The sequence below is a fragment of the Podarcis filfolensis genome, assembly GCF_964270895.1.
Source record: "Podarcis filfolensis genome assembly, chromosome: 12".
In the NCBI taxonomy this organism is placed as follows: Eukaryota; Metazoa; Chordata; class Lepidosauria; order Squamata; family Lacertidae; genus Podarcis; species Podarcis filfolensis.
The window spans coordinates 3,398,648-3,416,749 of NC_139614.1; the positions used below are offsets into that span (position 1 = coordinate 3,398,648).

The 18,102-nt window shown below is 41.8% G+C and overlaps 1 protein-coding gene across 8 annotated transcripts in view; it reads right to left on the reverse strand.

Moving 5' to 3' along the window:
• Positions 1–9,363: 9,363 nt before the first annotated feature.
• Positions 9,364–18,102, reverse strand: part of HECW1 (HECT, C2 and WW domain containing E3 ubiquitin protein ligase 1) — a 188,021-nt gene continuing 179,282 nt past the window's right edge. For 7 of the 8 annotated variants that reach the window (XM_083577560.1, XM_083577557.1, XM_083577563.1 and 4 more), the window contains 5 exons: positions 17,259–17,388; positions 15,735–15,881; positions 14,340–14,454; positions 12,379–12,577; positions 9,364–9,827 (listed from right to left, as the gene is read on the reverse strand). In XM_083577560.1, coding sequence (XP_083433686.1) covers positions 9,716–9,827; positions 12,379–12,577; positions 14,340–14,454; positions 15,735–15,881; positions 17,259–17,388 — 703 coding nt within the window. In that variant the 3' untranslated portion in view covers positions 9,364–9,715. The remainder of the gene's footprint in view (positions 9,828–12,378; positions 12,578–14,339; positions 14,455–15,734; positions 15,882–17,258; positions 17,389–18,102) is intronic. The other variant, XM_083577559.1, reaches the window with a different exon arrangement.

Consider the following 18,102-nt stretch of genomic DNA (forward strand, 5'->3'; position numbering starts at 1 on the left):
CCATCTCAGCAGTTGTGAGGATAATATGGAATGGGGTGGGAGGGAAACCATGGATGTCACCTTGAGCTCCTTGAAGGAAAAAGTGGGATATACATTTAATAGTAATTAAAATAAACTGTCACTGTTGCCTAAGCCAATGCAAATCCTGGGAACTGTAGCTTATTAGGTGCCGAGAGGTGTTAGAAGAGCCCTATTCCCCTCACAGAGATACATTTCCCAGAGTTCTGTAGGAAGAGGGATTGCCTGCTAAACCACTCTGAGAACAGTAGCTCTGCGAGGATAAAAGTCTTCAAACAACTCTTATCATCCTCAACAAACTACAGTTTCCAGAACTTTTTGAGGGGAAGCTATGATTCCTTAAAGTGATATTACACTGCTTTAAATGTATGGTGCAGATAGAGCCTACAGTTGTCTAAACTGCCCCAGCAGCGGAGGAATGGTCAGGAAGCAGACTTTTTGCCAGTACTGAGAAATGGATGGAAAGGTGTGTTTATGAAAGGTGACTGTACACATACTTGTAGGGTGAATAATTCCCAAAGAATAAAGAGCTCCTGTACCTTTCAGTGTTGTGCAGGAGAGAACATTTCAGCAGGTACACTTTTTCTCACCACCTGTCCAAATTCTCTTTCATGATTCATTAAAAGTAAGTTAGACACTTTGATTTCTTCTGTGCCTTGTCCCTTTACATGCTGGTGAAAAACGTAGGCAATTGGGCAGAATAAAGTATGAGAATACAAAAGAACAGAAATAATTTGTGCATGTGCTGGTGAAACAAACAAACCTGAAGACTTTGCACAGCAGCCACTGTGGACTGCTCTCTTGTGTGCTGAGGCAGCTTTAGTGGAGATGGTTTCTTAGCAGTGGCAGCGACAGGAAAAAGCATTGACACTTTCTTCTTAATGTTAAATGGTACAGGTGCTCTTCGGAAGTTCAGATGTTGGAAAACCATACTATGTACATGTCAGAGCTACCCTAGGTCCCAGCTCACAAAGGACCAACGCTGCTTCGTTGTTAAGTATAAAAGTCTTTATTGAAGTTCAGTTTCACTTCCAGAGCCGCAGCGCGCAGCTCTACGTCTCAAGTGTCAGACCGCTGATGCTCCGTCTGAGTCTCCTCCCCCTTGACACCAATTTAAGATTCTAGCCTTGCTCCACCTTCTCCGCTGCTCCTTCCTCCTCTGGGTCCGCCTGCCCGCCGGGGTTCCGCCCTTTCTAGCCTCTTCTCCGGCTGATTCCCCTGAGCCTTCTCCCTCCCTCCGGCAGGCTTTAGGAGCTGGTTCCCCATCCGGGTCTCCTGCTGTTCCGCGCGCCTGCACATTTGAACTTAGCGCGTGCGCCCAGCCAGCAGCTTTCCTCCTGACCGTTTCACTGCTGCTGTCACTGCTTCCCCCTTCGGGGGGGCTAGCTGCAACTGACCTCCCCTCCGTTGGAGGCGTGGTCAGCCCTGACTCCCTCTCTGGAGGAGACACTGCCCCTGACACATGTGACTCTTCCCCCCCACTACGCTGTGGTGGGGAAACTGGTCCCGATCCTCCACTGCTGCTTTGGGGTTCCCCTCTGGCTCCTTGTTTCTGGTGCGTCCCCCCTGGGACCCCCCTTGCCCTGACCATCGGCGCCCCCTTCTGGGAATCTTCTGATTCGCTGGAGAAGCTCATGGAATCTCTCGGGCCACTGTCATACTCCCCTACGCTGCCCTCGGATTCTTCCCCTTCGCTCTCCCAATCCTCTCTCCCCAGTGCTCCTGCTCCTGATTCCCTGACAGTACATATTTCCCCATGTACTGTGAGTTTAGCTCCTCTTTGCAAGCAGAATTTTACCTGCTTGGAAGCCAGTTGGTAGAGGATTCCTGCGATGCAGTGAGGGGTGCTAATCTTCCTTCTTGCATCTGTGGTTTGCTTATAATTTAGAGGAATACTGAATTGTTCATATTCAAATAGTGTTGGCAGATATGTGGACTAACTCCATTCGCCTCCTGCAGTTGTAGACTGATGTTTTTGAATGCATTATCCTCAGTGATACATACTTGGCTTTCAAGCAGTACAGAAAGCTGTGGAGTGGAGGACAATGGCCTCTAGTGTTTTGCTGTGGAGAACGTCCTTTCTGATTTACGTTCTATATGCACTGAAATGACAGCCTGATTTTTGTGTCGGCCTTGAGAGACTGTGCAATTTGCAGAGTATAAAGCTCTGTCTCTTTAAGGTACAAAGCATGGGTAGTACCTGGTGTTTCAGGGACAAATTAACCCAGGGGTAGGCAAACTAAGGCCCAGGAGCCGGATGCGGCCCAATCGCCTTCTCAATCTGGCCCACGGACGGTCCGGGAATCAGCGTGTTTTTACATGAGTAGAATGTGTCCTTTTATTTAAAATGCATTTCTGGGTTATTTGTGGGGCATAGGAATTCTTTCATCCCCCCCCCATATAGTCTGGCCCACCACATGGTCTGAGGGACCGTGGACCGGTCCACTGCTGAAAAAGGTTGCTGACCCCTGAGTTAACCTCTGCTGAACCTCTAGTATTGCAGATTGGGTGATTTACATAATTTGTCACAGAGGAGGAAATCCCCTTCCTGACTCAAATTGCAACAAACCATATTACATCTGAAGTGCAACACTGATTTCATCTACAGTCTTTTCTCAAAGCACAGATCTAATTCCTATTTAAACCAATAGATTTCTGCTGGTGGTTTGGTTTGATTACTGATGCCCCACAATGGAAAATACAACATTCAATTCTAAAATATCATCATCATCATCATCATCATCATCATCATCAATAAGTCATTTACTGAAAGCATCTAGCAGACTAACCTCACCAGGCCCCCAAGTAAAAATTTTATGGCTGCTAATACCGTACCAGTTTTGGCAGTAACAGCCATAAAGAGGGGAAAAGATAAAGGAGGTGCAGCCTTAACCTCCACCCAGTTCTGCATGTTGATAGGGATGCTAATTGCTTCCTCTCTGTCGTCAGATTGGCCATCTGATTAATGGAAAAGCATAGATCTGCTAGGGGGAGAGAGGATGTGTGTCCGGGGTGTATGTATGCAAGAGTGTGGGGCACGCACACCCCACACTGCCATATGGTCCCCCAGGGAGTTGGCAAAGTTGAATGCAGCCCTCAGGTAAAAAATGTTAGACTTTCCTGCTTTAGGTAATATAACACCTGCTTTAAAGAATGAGATTCTATCAAACAAGAGGGCATAGAACAGGCCCCTTCACAAAGCAAGCCACAGAAGATAAACTCTTAATAACCACACCACCTGATGCCATAACAAAGAGATTTTTTTATTGACATTCCTTTACAGTGATATGATTGAATAGAAAGCGAAGCCTGAGTATCATGTGACATTTTCCTGTCAATATAAGCAAAATTAGCCCAGTAACGAGGACCTTTCCTGCCATTGACTTGTATGAAGTCTTTAATGAAACCATAATAGACACTTGGTTTTAGGTAAATTGGAAGCTGCAGGGAATTCAGCTAATGTTTCAATATTGACTATAGCTAGTATCTACTATCTACAGACACCTGTTGACTTGATCAAAGGAACTATGGTGTGCTAGGGAGAAAATAATACAACCTTTTGGGACATAATAACTTGGAAATGCTATCCCAGATTTGTGGCATATTGCAGTCAATTTTTTAAGCACTGAGGTACAGCAAGAGGAATAATCGTAAAAAGCACCATCTTTAACGTAGAAAGATTTGTTGGTATATGTATGACTGAACAGGTTCGATTTCCACTGGGAATTCATTCCTGATATGTGTTTGTTGAAATTAATGGCAGTAGTCCTGTTGACTTCAGAAAGCCTAGGATTTAATTTAGGGCAGAGATAGTTCACTGAAAAATGAATAATAGAATTCTAAAGCCATAACTCTCTTAACTGAAATGGGATTGCCTTCCAACAACCTTATGTGATTGTGGAAAGAATCCCACTGTTTTCTGTAAATTTAGTGCCAGTTAAGCGTGTCCATGGATTTAGATTATGATCTTAACATATATGCTTTGAATTTATCCAAATTAATATGTGGGGATTTCAGATTAATGCATTTAGGATTAAACAACAAGTCTCATACTGTAGCAATGCCAAGCTTTTGTTGTGATGAGACCTGTAGAAAAGAAAAGAATCAACCTGGTTGTGAACTCCAAATTTTCTCTCCATTACTAAAACTTCATTGGCACTTGAATGAAGTTGGGATGCTGATCCCTTCCTCCCCTCACCCCCGATGAATTAATGCAGAAACTATGACCGTGCAGTGGGAAACTGGGTAAAATCCACTTTGTGGAATCATCACACCAAAGCAAACTTGAAAATTGCTAAATAGAAACAAAAATTGTTTTAGTAACATGAAATTACAGTATAGCTAAAATAAATGCAGACAGTAATGTGGGGAAATGAAGCTAGTGTTTACAAGAAAGGAAAATGAATCTTATCAATTGTACTAAGGACAGCAGGGTTTGAGTTTGTGTTGCAAGCAGAACCTGGACTGCTATATAAATAAAATGGCATTAGCTGGGTGTCTGCTTTGAGACTTGAAAGGGCTTGGACCAAATAGTCTATTGAATGACATAACAAGGTATTAGATTCAGGTGTTGGTCTGACGCAGTAGAAATATATAAAAAATAAAATAAAATAAATTGTCCAGTAGCACCTTAGAGACCAACTAAGTTTGTTCTTAGTATGAGCTTTTTGTGTGCATGCACATGAAAGCTCATACCAAGAACAAACTTAGTTGGTCTCTAAGGTGCTACTGGACAATTGTTCCCCCTTTTTTATATATATAACAAGGTATGAATTTCCTCTTCATTTTATAATATTTGCATGTACCTGATTGATGTGGAAACCACTTTCCTATATTGCCCACTCCCATGGTAGGTCAAGACTCATGAGACTGGCTCCACCCATGTGGTTACTTCATTAATGCAACCCCCCCCCCCGAGAATGAGACAGGTGTCACAGGGGAGCAGCTTACATGCTACTATTAATGGGTCCCAGAATGATATACCTGCACTTTTCAATGCAATCTCTCCAGATTGTGATAATCTGGGTCCTAAGTCCACAAATATATTCTTTGTCACCTGCAAAATGGAATCTTAAAGATTGCCCTCCTCTTTTTCTTAAAATTAATTTATTTTCCTCCCCAAGCTAATTTCTCAGCCTTTCTCCTCTGCTGTTTAGTCTCTTGCATAGGGGAGCCTGTCCAATGCAATGTTGACTTGGAAAAAAAATCCAACTCCTAGGGGCCAAAGGGTCTTCGCCCCCCCGATAAAATATTTGAGGGGGGTAGCACCCCCCCAAAGTTGATGGGCATTGCCATTCAAATGGTTTGCGTGCACCATGTCAAGTGACTGATTTTCCGTGGTGGGGTTTACCTGCCTCCCCAATATTTTCGTCAAGTCGGCACCTCTGATCCAATGCATAAATGTATAAAAAGAAATAGATGATGATAAATTGGACAGATAAGTAGCTTTTAATACTGTAATGAGTTGACAGAAGCCCATACTGTGGAACAGATGAAAAATGGATTTGTTTAGGTGTCATGAAAAATGAAAGGTATGAAGAAGAAAGCTTCCTGTCTGGATTCTTTACAGCACTGGCTTTGCCTGAGATTTAGAGAACAAAATCTACAGTGTGTTTTCCTAGAATGGAACAGACAAACGTTCTGGGGGCCAAATCCAAAGCTACCTATATCCTATTTCAGTTCCCAGACTATATCTGGCATTGGTACATAACTGTATAGTGACATTTTGAGCATCACTCTTGCTTCAGATGCCTTCATTGCATATACAAATTCTTCCACCACTCTACAAAAAATAGTTTACTTTTTAATAAAATATAGTTTTTAAATAGTTTTTAAAATCCTGACTATACAGCATTATAAATAAAGGATGTTGTTTTAATTCTTGGTATATAGTACTGTTATATTTGGCCCGCCTCAAACTAACCAGTCAGATGGTTGTGCCTTGTCTAGTTAAGTTCCATTCCATTTCTTGAAAAAGATGATACCTCATCTTCAACACCATACATATGACTTTGTAGTGACATTGGCTGTAATTTTAAATACATGTACACATGCCCAAGATACAATGATTTCCCTAAGATTTTGTGCACAGGGGATTGCAGAGGCTGTATATTGGACAATTGCTTTTAGGTTAATATTTCAGGAACCTCCATTTGTTTTAGAGAGGTATGCAAAGAAGCTCCATTGAAATACAGTGGTGCCTCGCAAGACGAAATTAATTCGTTCCGCAAGTTTTTTCTTCTTGAGAGTTTTTCGTCTTGCGAAGCACGGTTTCCCATAGGAATGCATTGAAAATCAATTAATGCGTTCCTATGGAGACCGCTTGCCAGGCTGGCGGTGCGGAGAAGGGCTTTTCTCCCCACCGCAAGCCTTCAGGACAGGTACGGGAACAGAGGGGAAGGCGCGCAGCGCTTCTCCTCTGTTCCCGGGGCTTGCGGTGGGAGGAGGGTTTTTCCTCCCCACCGCCAACATTCAGAACAGCATTCTGAATGTTGGCGGTGGGAAGGAAAACCCTCCTCCCACCGCAAGTCTTCAGGACAGCCATCCGAAGGCTGGCGCGGGGAGAAGATCTCTCCGCCCCACCGCCAGCCTTCGGAGGAGCCTTCCGAAGGCTGGCGGCGGGAGCTGCGCTTCCCCGCTGTCCTGGAGATTTCCCTATGGGCTTTCGTCTTGCGAAGGAAGCCCATAGGGAAATTCGTCTTGCGAAGCGCATCGAAAAACGGAAAACCCTTTCGTTTAGCGGGTTTTTCGTCTTGCGAGGTGTTCGTCTTGCGGGGCACCACTGTAAGTGGAAATTGCATTCCAAGTTCTGTTTGGTAGGCTGCTTCAACACTCATCTATTTAGAGGCTTCCTACAGCAATTATGGAGTTGGATCCCAACTTAGTTGTATGTAGCATAGGCCGATTGAAATAAATGGGACTTGTTAGAGGTGACTACCATTATTTCTAATGAGTCTGTTATAAGCATGACTAAGCCTGTATCCAACCAGTAATATACGCGATATAGTGTGTGCTTGTAAAATGTATACTAAATGCAGTTGATATGGACATGAAAAATGTAATGATGTCAACTGATTCCAAATTAATTGGTTTTACTGAAACTGGCATTTCAATCTAAAATGCTAGATTGGATTATTTAATGTAAGGTAAGATTTCACCTTGGGGAGGAGTAAAGTGGCTGCAGTTTCAGCAGCATGCAGCAGGATGCTGCTCATTCACCTTTAAACCATAGTTTAGTTTAACAATGGTTTAAAGTTTCATGTGAATAAGGCCACAATATGGTAGTGATGAATGAACAAACCTTTATCAGGTGTTTGCCTAATAAAGGATTCATCACACAAACACAGGTTAGTTTAGGTTAGTTTTCATATCAGCTAAAATAGCCGGCATTCACCAGGTCACCTACTGCCCAGCTCAACACCCAAACCAGTAATGAATATCTCTTCTTCATATACCTACTTGTTCCCAGGTCCCATGGCTTTTGTTTTGTCCATTTTTTCCTCTTTGAAGGGTGTAAATGTTCCCAAAAAGAACATTCATGATCCAGCCACAGTTAAGCACAAATGAGAAATGTACAAATGTCCTTAAATTTCTCTTACCCAAACCTAAAAGTTATAAACTTTGGATTCTAAATTGCCCATAATTTTTTAAAAATTAGGTCATTTTTTTGTGGTTTACCTTAAAAGTTATATTTTCCTGATTTGGGTTGGGAACTATTCTGAGAATGTTTCCTGTCTGAGCATAGGTTTAGGTTTCTAAACAGAAAAGCAACCTTATGGAAGTGACTACCACATCACTTTGCTAAATATTGGAGTATCAGTACTGTGTCACTTCATTTTTTGGAATTTGTTGGGCATATGCATCAGTTACATAACCAGAGGATCACATCTAGGATAAGTGAGGGAGCATAACTTGAGTTCAGGAGCCCCAACTATTCACATACTTCTCCCATTATCCTTACCACACTTAGACGTTAAGGGCAGTGACCGTGTGTATTAGCATCTCTTCCACAGTGAGAGAAAAGGACAGCATACAAGCACAATACTTGTACCTCCCCTAGGGCAAAAGAAGAGGAGGATTGGTCCCTTTTCAGAGACAGCATATAACTAAGCACCATTTCTTATGATCTCTTTGTTGATGTGATCACATACATGCTTAACAACTTACACTGTCTTGATTTTTAAAAAAAGACTGCATAGAAATAAGGACTACTCTTGATGGAGACAAAATACACATGCAGCCCAATCCTAAACATGCTTACTCAGAAGTAATTTCCACTGAGTTAACTGGACATTACTCCCATGTAATTGCATGCAGGATTCCAGCCTTATTCTCAGATCTGGCTCAGCTCAAAAAAGGCTGATTTCCCACCCCATCCCCTTACTTTCAGCAGTACCCATCAAAGTATGCATGTTCCAACATGTTTTACTGTCTTGATTTTGGCAACGGAAGGCACAGTTCTCAAAGTTAAGCCAGGAATTTTTCCATCTGGTTACAAAAGAGGCCAAACTTTACAATTCACTAATAACTAATGTGCCTGGTAGCCAAATGGTGCGTTAGGAACCCCAACAGCAATGCAGACAATACTGTCATTCATATTGCCTCAGCACCATCATTCTCTGCAGCTTCACTAACTAAATCCCTTTACGTAGAACCAATTCCGCAATTATGGAGGATTTGAGATCAAAGAGAAATGAAACAAAAACCACAATTCTGTGTCGATCAATATGCCTCAAATAAGTAATTGCTTCCATTACAGGGTGCAAGATTGTCTATATTTCTTTTCTGTAAGGAAGTATTTAAACATCAAAAAACAAGAAATCAATTAGCAGAACCAGAAAATATTAGGAAGAAAGAGGGTTATTCTTCCTGTTACTTTTGCTATGTACATTAATTAGGTAAGGTGATGTTGTCTATTATGCTGTATAATAAAATATCCTTCTTGGGTGCTTCATGGGTGTTGTCATTACATTACCTCCCATCAGTGCCTCTGCAATGCAAGTTCCTTCCTGTTCTGGCAATCAACAATTGTCAACAATCACAGGCACACTCTGCTTTGCACTACAGGTTTGTTTTGTTGTGAATGTCTTATCTACACCTTAGGCCTGGCCCAGCTCCAGCTGATGTAGTTGATTTGGGTTATGAGTTCTTGTATTAAAAAACAAAACAAAAACAGTTTTGCTCATAGGTGCTATCTCACCTTTGTGTGATATGTACAAGAAAATCAAAGATGAATGACAAGACTCTTGGCCATCTCCCATCAGCAGATACAGCTGTTAAGATGCAATATTAACAGTGTGTTTAATCCTGAAGAGATGTGCATATAAAAGCTTGGAATGCTTGATGTTTTGTTGTTGTTTTTTAATCAACGTAGGTGGGAGTAAACATTTATTAACATTTGGTCAAGTGTAGCATAACTTGCATTCATATTTTCATTGTTACTAATGGAGGTATGTGGAGATATACAGAGACCTTGAGATAGGGTTTTTTTATATTGCATACAGGTGAGTTGTCCATTGGAAATCAAAGATGAAAGCATGAAGGTTAGTTCTTAAAGGAAGGCTGTTCTTCATGCACAGCTTTTGTCAATCCCGATGTTTTTTCCCAGATTATAAAACACAGAAAACCAAAATCATATGGCAGCTGGGAAAGTAGTGATGTTACTGACCAGGAACACAGTCAAAAAGTCTGAATGTCCTCATTCAAGTCCAAAGGTGCTAGTTTCTTCAACAGCTGTCAACAGCTTTTCATATAGCATAGAATAGGATGGATAGGGAGGAAGATCCAGGCGATTGAAACATGTATGTGCCCTGAAAGTGAAAGAACACCGTGGGTACAGTTTTTAAAGGATAGAAATATGTAACCCCTTGCATAATCCCTGACTACTAGTCATGTTAGCTGAGGGGTGATGGGAGCTTGAATCCCACAACTTTTGTAGAGTCGCAGGTGAGCCACCCATGGTCTTAAGAAGAGGTTGAATCATTAGTCATGGTGGACGAACCACATACCGATGGAATCTCTGTCTTGCCTGGACAGAGACTCAATTTATTCACCCTCATCCAGTTCATTGCCTCTTGTTTGCGATAAGTATTACAAGCACCCAAAGCCCAAATCTGGAGCTGTCCTCAGTGAGCTTCACCAGCATCCCAGGGCAAAACCGTAGTGCTCTAACACCTCACAATAATCTGACAAGAAACTTGCAGGAATATGTTCCTACTCAGGAATGAGAAAGTCACCCTTTGCTTCTGTGGCTAAACCACATATGTGGGAAAGCCTAAAAGATTTAATTTTGTAGCGAAAGCTTATTTTGCAAAGAATTCAGTTATTTAGCAGATGAACATTAGATAGTGAATATTAATATATTCAGTCTAGCTGAATAAAATTCATAAATCTTATCTAGGAGAACAAGTTAGGCAAGCAGAAAGAGGCCAATTACCTTTCTAGTATTTGGCAGGCCAAAAGCCTGAGGCATCTTTCTAAAACTCTAAATCTTTCCTTTCTTCTACCCAGCAAGTTAATTGCAGTAGATTTCTACAGGAAACTTTAACAATGTGTAATTAGTACATTTTCTGAAAAATATGAGCACTTCTCAAAAGCTTTAGGGGAATAGTTAGTCCTTGGAGAGTGTCCTGAAAGGAACTCAGTTCGGGCTGTTGCTGATGCAAAGGCTTTCTTCCTTTGGAAAGGTTTGAGCCAGTCTCTCAGGTGGATTCAGACTGATTCCAGTTATACTCGGGCTCTCCTCCTCCATAAAGGACACACAGGTACGTGGCAGTTTTTGCCTGAACATTAATCATTACTTGAATCTGGTGTTTCCAGAAATGAGGCCATTTCTGACTCTCAAGATTTTGAGGGCTCTTGACTGAGACACCCACAAATGCCCCCTGAACATGGAAGAAATGGATAATTCTTTCATGCCACCTCCAACCTTCTTGGGTGCTTTGTAAGAATGGAAAGGGAAAGGCATTTTGCTTTTGGGAAACTGTCGGTCTTGGAGTCTGGCAAATCCCCAATCTTGCCACCCTCTGGAGCTGTACCAGCTCTTCCCCCTCCTCCCAAATATGTCCTTAGCTTAATTATAGTGAATCTACCGCAGGTGGAGATATTCCTGGCATGTAGCATAGCTGGTCTTTCCCTTTAATTATAGGACTAAAACAAAGGTTGTGAAGTGTGGCGCCAGAGTTGTGAGCACCTAGCAGAATCAAAAGCCACATTATGTGTTTGCCACAAGTTGTACAGGTACCAAGTGTGCTGGGCAAATCATTGTTTTGCAGAGCCAGCTCTGCCAACCTCAAGTGGCAAGTTCTGGGATACCTTTAAATGGCATCAAGTTCTAAATGATTTAGCTTTTGTGTATGTATATATATATTTCTTCATTTCCATTTATATCCACGTGTGTGTGTGTGTGTACACACACACACACACACACACACACACACACAGAGAGAGAGAGAGAGAGAGAGAGAGAGAGAGAGAGAGAGAGAGAGAGAGAGAAATGGAAATGAAGAAGTAGATATATATATATTTAACCATTTTGTGGTATACTGTTTGAATTTTCTGCCACAGGCACCAAAATAGTTCTTCACCTGCCTATTCTGCATGCTTCTCAATAAGCAGATAACAGGGAATAATGAAACTGGATAAATATTATCAGAATGCTACAAGTTCCTGTAGCCCATTTTCTTCTTAAGCTATCCTAATGAATATATACAAATGCTAAAAGAAAAGATGACAAAGTGGAAGACTAAGGGGGAATGGAAAGAATTGGGCAGAGGTTCTTCTAAGTTTATTTTTATTTGTCTGTTCTCCAAAGGCCTGAGGGTGCAAACAAGAGACTTTCTCTATTATATATATGGCAGCATCCTGACATAGGCTAGGCTGAGGAAAAGAGCATACTTCAATTCCTTGGAAGATGGATGAGAGTAAGATGTGATAGCTACAGATAAAATCACTTGCAGTCATTTCAGTTTGGATCCCACTGCTTGAATTGTGCCCTCAATGCCAATTGCCCCTTCTTCTTTGGATCACTTTCAATCTGGTTTTCAATATGCATCTTCTGTGATCCAGGAGGGTATTTAGAGAAAGTGTCTTTAAAGAAACCCAAAGCATGACAGCTTAGGACATCTAAGTGACACTGTCAGATGTTTGTAAGAGCCCAAACCTCTGCTGAAGAGATGAAACTTTTAGAATGGAAAATGAGCCTTTTTTAAATGAGACATTTAAGTTTCTTTTTAACACTTTTTTTTCTTTTTTACTGAGCACATCATATAAAGTTATCTGCTACTAGGATATAAATGGAAATGAGGAAATGCCATGAAATATTTTAGAACATGTATGATCTTATTCAAAATGCAAGCATACCTTGGGAGGGATGTTATTTTACCCCATTTCTCTATACAGAAGCGTCGTAATCCATTGCTCCCTCGAAGGGCTGCAAAGCCCTCATACGGCACGCTAGATGTCCCAGTGACAAACTGCAGCAACCGTAGCCTTTGCTCATTGTTGAACCTCTCTACTGCTGCCCAGAACCATCGTATTACGATATGTCCATCATGGTAACCTAAAACAGAAAGTGTGCAAATGAGAAATGTGTTAGAAACATATAAAGAGAAGCCACAACTGCTTATGATGATGAAATAAAGCAGCAGGATTTTTCTGCCTTCCCTTTTTTGTTTTGGCTCTCACTAATGGTACAGCTAAAGCAGTACCTCTGGGGAACAATTTTCACCTCAGCTGGTCTGCCAAAAATCCCCTCTGGGCCTGCCATGGAATTCTTGCACTTTACAGAGGATTCTAAGGTGGGTGCATATTCATGCCATGTGGGCAGCTTAGTTGAGCCTTACTGAATGAATAGGAAGTGCACCCTAAAACATTTCCAACAACTTTCATGTGGCACATTTCAGGGGCAGGACCATAACAGTGGTAATTCAGCAAAACTTGTCTGCCATTACTAATCTTCTCAAGTAAAAACTTCTGATAGGCTTCCTAAGAACCACAGGATTCCCTGGAACAGTTTGAAAACCACTGAACTAAATGAGTGGCAATGTACACAGAAAAAAATAGTTAATGTGGCAAACTGCATTTGTATATAGCCAACTCCTCCTAATGCTCAAGTTTAGTTATAAGAAATATCAATGCAGTAGGCTCGCAAATTGTGAAGGGTTACATCTCTGGGGTTGTGCGTAAAGCTGATATCATGTATAGTCACTCAGAACCACTCCCGTCACTCCCTGGGTGACGACCCCTACTTTTCTAAGCCCATGCTTTAAGCGGGCCTTGCTCTCCATGCAAAGCAGGGAGCTTTTAAGTTCTCTGCCTTGCTTACCAGACTCTGGGAAGGTCTCATGTGGGCTCTGGAGGTTCTTGCGAGATCTCGTGGAGCCATCTGAGCAAAGGAGCCAACTCTTGGGGCTGAGGTCCCTTCACTCCCCCAATAAAAAAATTGAGGGGGCAACCCCCGCTCCAGTTGATGGGCATTACCATTCAAATGGTGTGTCTTGGGATCGATTTTGTGGGGCTTACCTGCCCCCCCCAAATATTTTATTCAAGTTGGCACTCCTCCATCTTGCAGGAGCCTCCCTAAGCCCACACAAGTCTTTCAGTAAGCAAGGCAGAGAGTTTAAAAGCTCTTTCCATGCTGGGAAAGCCCAGTACAGAAAGCACTTTTAAGCTCTCCGCCTTGTGTGCATTTATTTTGTGCAACTGTGTGATGGCTGGCTGCCTAACATGTAAAGCTGTGATTGCGAAAGTTAAATGCGTGCAAGGTGACTGCATTTCCCCTCTAATGCTGCAGTTTTAAATGACCAGGATTCCCAGGACAAGAACAATTGTGCAGTGCTATACATTCTTTTTCTCTTGTTATTCTGTGTCCTATCTGTGATCATATCAGGTTTGCTCATCCTCATCTTAAAACTTGGACACATCCTCAGTTGTATCCCATGAGAACAAGAAGTAGACCTATATATTAGTACATGAGACTGGAAAAATTCTTGGAATTGCTACAGGACCATAAAGGACTGCCTGTGATTAAATGAATCCCTGCAGTCCTGTAATATCCTAGTATACATGTATACTTTCTTCATAGTATTTGTAAGTGATTGCAGGTGTGTGTAAGCCTGAGGACAAGTACAAACAAGCCAAGTATGACCACGGGGTGGATTTTTTTGGAGGGGGTGGATCAGTAGTGTTATTAGACATCTGGGCCAACTCATAGTCTATGGTCCAGTCTCTCTTAAGAGGACAGTGAGAATTTCCACCAAGAGGAGGAGGGCAAAAGCATCATGAAATGGAAGATGAGAAGGAAAAACAACTGCATAGTTTACCACCCCGATATTCTGTGTTGTTGCGCCAGTCATTGAGGTCTATTTCCGCAGTGCCAGCTATCACCAATTCCAGCTCTCTAGCGTCGAAAACAGAGACAAGCCTTGAGTCTACAACCTGAAAGACAAACCACAGTTGAAGCTGACAGTACAACACATACAAAGCCTTGTCAAAGTGAAAAACCACATGCAGGCATGACTGCTCTTAGGCAGGCTAAAACATGTTGGCAGATATCTGCCAACTACATTCTGGGCAATGAGGATTTGAACCAAGTTTCCCCCTTTACTAACAAATTCAGGCTGAACAATTAGATTTGGAGCTCCTGTGAAACAAGCCTGCTTCCTCAAAAGATCAGACGTTTTGTAATAAGGAAATCAATGAGGAAATGGACTGGAAAGTGTGGAACAATGCTTTATTGATGCAAGGTTGTCCAATCTCCTCACAAACAAGTCAGGATGAATGTTCATTAAACAGATCATCTTGAAGTGACCTAAGTTACCTACAGCTTCCCCGCCCCCAACAACATTATCAACTTATTCATGTAGTATTTCCCAATCCCCCTAATGTACTACATCAACAAAGGCATATTTATTTACTTTTAACATTCGTAATAATGGCCAATTAACTAAGTCCTCTGGGTGGTTATGATGATCAGATATTGCTAAATAAATTTTGCAGATTTTTTTCGCTATATACAATGCTGACCAGTAAAAATATAAGATGTAAATAGAAGGGAAAGAATGGGAATAGTCATACAATGTTCCAGCACAAAGATATATGTGTGTAAGATGAAAGACATCTCAGGGCACACCTACACTGCAATGGCAGCAACATTTGATGTGGAAGGGGTCACACGTTCTTGTGTGCAACTAGTTGTGTGAAATCTGGGCTAGGTCAGGGCTAGTGTGTTGAACTGCACTTTTCCTGCTACTCTGCTTTTACAAAGCAATATTAATGATCAACCTTAACCAGCAAGCAATTTTATCCCATGATATCTGTAGCTTCAATTTTTCCCACACCTACAACTGAAAGCATAGGGAACAGTTTGAGGATTACATTCCTTGGAGTGAAAAATTAATAAATCCTCAGACATATTAATCATTCTATGAAAAATGGACACAGCCACAAATCCCGCCACAATACAGTTTACCTTTTAAGCTATATCTGCGATCTGTGCAAACTGACATTCTGTAATACTGTGCAATGGTCAACAACAGTTTGCAATAACACTGTGGATGCTTAAATACTGGTTAGTCATTACCATGCACATTCAACTAATACAGATGTTCCCTATTAATATTCCATGAGGAAAGCCACTATTTTTGTTATTTATTTCTCCGGCCAGATTGCCCTTGCGCCCGTGACTGACAAGGACGCTGCCCCTCTTTGGTACTTACTTCATAGAAGCCACGGACCAGGGCCTCCGTTTGCTGAACCACACCTCTTTCCACTCGCCACTTCACCATCCTTTCAATGTACTCCTTCTTATTCTTTTCAGTCACCTGTGTATTTGCACCTCCTGATTTCAACTCCCTTTCTGTTACCTAGCAAACAAATTAATCAACAAAAATAAACACTGAGCAGCAGAGTAAAAGTAACCATAGTAACACATTTCAAAATTCAAATACAGACTGCAGAACAAGAGTTTTCTATCAATGTATGGTTAATACCCCTTTTTATTATTTTCTGTATTATGCTGTTTTATATTAACTTCTTAGTATTTTTATGGCACAATTTCAAACAGTGTTGTTTTGTTGTGGCTTTGTCAGCTGCCACAGTGTTGTAATGGACATGAACTAAGAAGGCCTGGGTTCAAATCCTTGTTCAACTATGAAACTGACTAGGTGATCTGGGGGCCATTCAGTTTAGCCTCCTTATTGTGAGGATAAAGTGGGGTGAAGGGTAGCATACAAATGGGTGCCTGCAAAATGACAAATATTTTTTTTAAATATTCCAGATTGGTATTTGCATATATGGGTTATCACAATCAGTGCTTTTACACCACAAAGGGTGTGTGTGCGACAATGGTTAACTTTCAGTTGTAAAACAAACCCTCTGTAATCTCTGTATTTGTGGTCATCATCCTGAATTTGTTTTTGAAATATCTGCTGGTTGCTTGAAAGTCCACATTTCCCCATGAAATTCACTGGATGACTTAATTACCTCACAGGGCTATTGTGAAGATAAAAGTGCAGTAACTCCCACTTATGCCATCCTGAACTCATTGAAAGAAGGAGAGCATAACTGGAGGAAGGCTATGGTCCCTGGGCAGAGAGAAGGACTCCATTTAAGTCCATGGTGTCAATGCAGCAGTACTACTTTCTGTCACTTGACATTGCTCTGAACTACCGCTGTTCGACAGTGGAATTTGCTGCCAAGGAGTGTGGTGGAGTCTCCTTCTTTGGAGGTCTTTAAGCAGAGGCTTGACAACCATATGTCAGGAGTGCTCTGATGGTGTTTCCTGCTTGGCAGGGGGTTGGACTCGATGGCCCTTGTGGTCTCTTCCAACTCTATGATTCTATGATTCTATGATACCTCTGTGGTGCAAATGTACCTTATTGAAACTCGTGATTCTCAACCTTCTTTTGCCCTTTTGGTTTGAATATGGGTTTTTTGCTCAACTCAGGCAACTGAATTGCAGGGGATTGGACTAGATGACCCTCAAAGTCCCTTCCAACTCTGCAATTCTATGAACTTCCTATTTCCTCCAATATCACCAGCTCTGCTGATGTGTCGCCAACCAGTTTTGTGTCGTCTCTTATTTTCCAACTCTCGCTTATTCAGCTCTCAGTCTCTTATTCCTTTTATGTTGCACCAACAGCGACTCATTTTGTCCAAGTGATTGTGGTCTTCCAGCCTGAATATACCTGCTTCACCCTATTTTCCAAATCTCTGGTAATCACATACATATAATTGCTTACCTGTCCAAACACTTCCTCATTAACTGTGAAAGTGAGGTCCAGAATATCAGTGATGTTGTTGTCCTTCATCCACTGTAAACTTTGATGGAACTCTTCATCCAGGTACTCCAAGTCGCTTAGATCACATGGCCTGATTGTACAATAGAACACAGATCATACCACCACCTTCTGGCTTCTACAGAGATGGCTTATTGCACAAAACACAAAGTGGCTGCAGTTCAAAGTCTAGCATGAACAAAAGTTCCCAGCTGAATGGATTCATCAGTGGCTACTAGCCATGATAGCTAAAATAGCTAAAACATCTGTCTTCAGAGACAGTATACTTTTAAATATCAGATGCCAGAGAAAATCTGTTCTGGGCTTCTTCCACAGTCTGGCCACTCTTGGAAACATGATGCTGGGGTATGTCAGCCAATGGCTTGACCTAGCAGGGCTTTTATGTTTTTCTGGCTATGGTGGATGGGGTGCCACAAACATGTATTGTTTGTTCCCTGTAATATGCTGACAATAGAGAAGGTTTGCTTGTGCACCTGATTCCACCATTTTGGATCACAGCTACTACTGCCCTTTTATGACAAAGCAAATGCTGTTTGGTCTTACATCAAACTCTGTTATATAGATTTTCTTTGAAAGAGGCAAATTCAAAGTGCTTCAACCACAAAGTGAACAATATAGATGTTCTGCCTCTTTCCATATGAATCTGCCCAGACCCTGAGATCATCTTCTGAGGCCCTTCTGCATGTGCCTCCTCAGCGAGAGGTCCAGAGGGTGGCAGCATGAGAATGGGCCTTTTCTGCAGTGGCTTCCTGTCTGTGGAATGCTCTCCTCAGGGAATTCCGCCTGA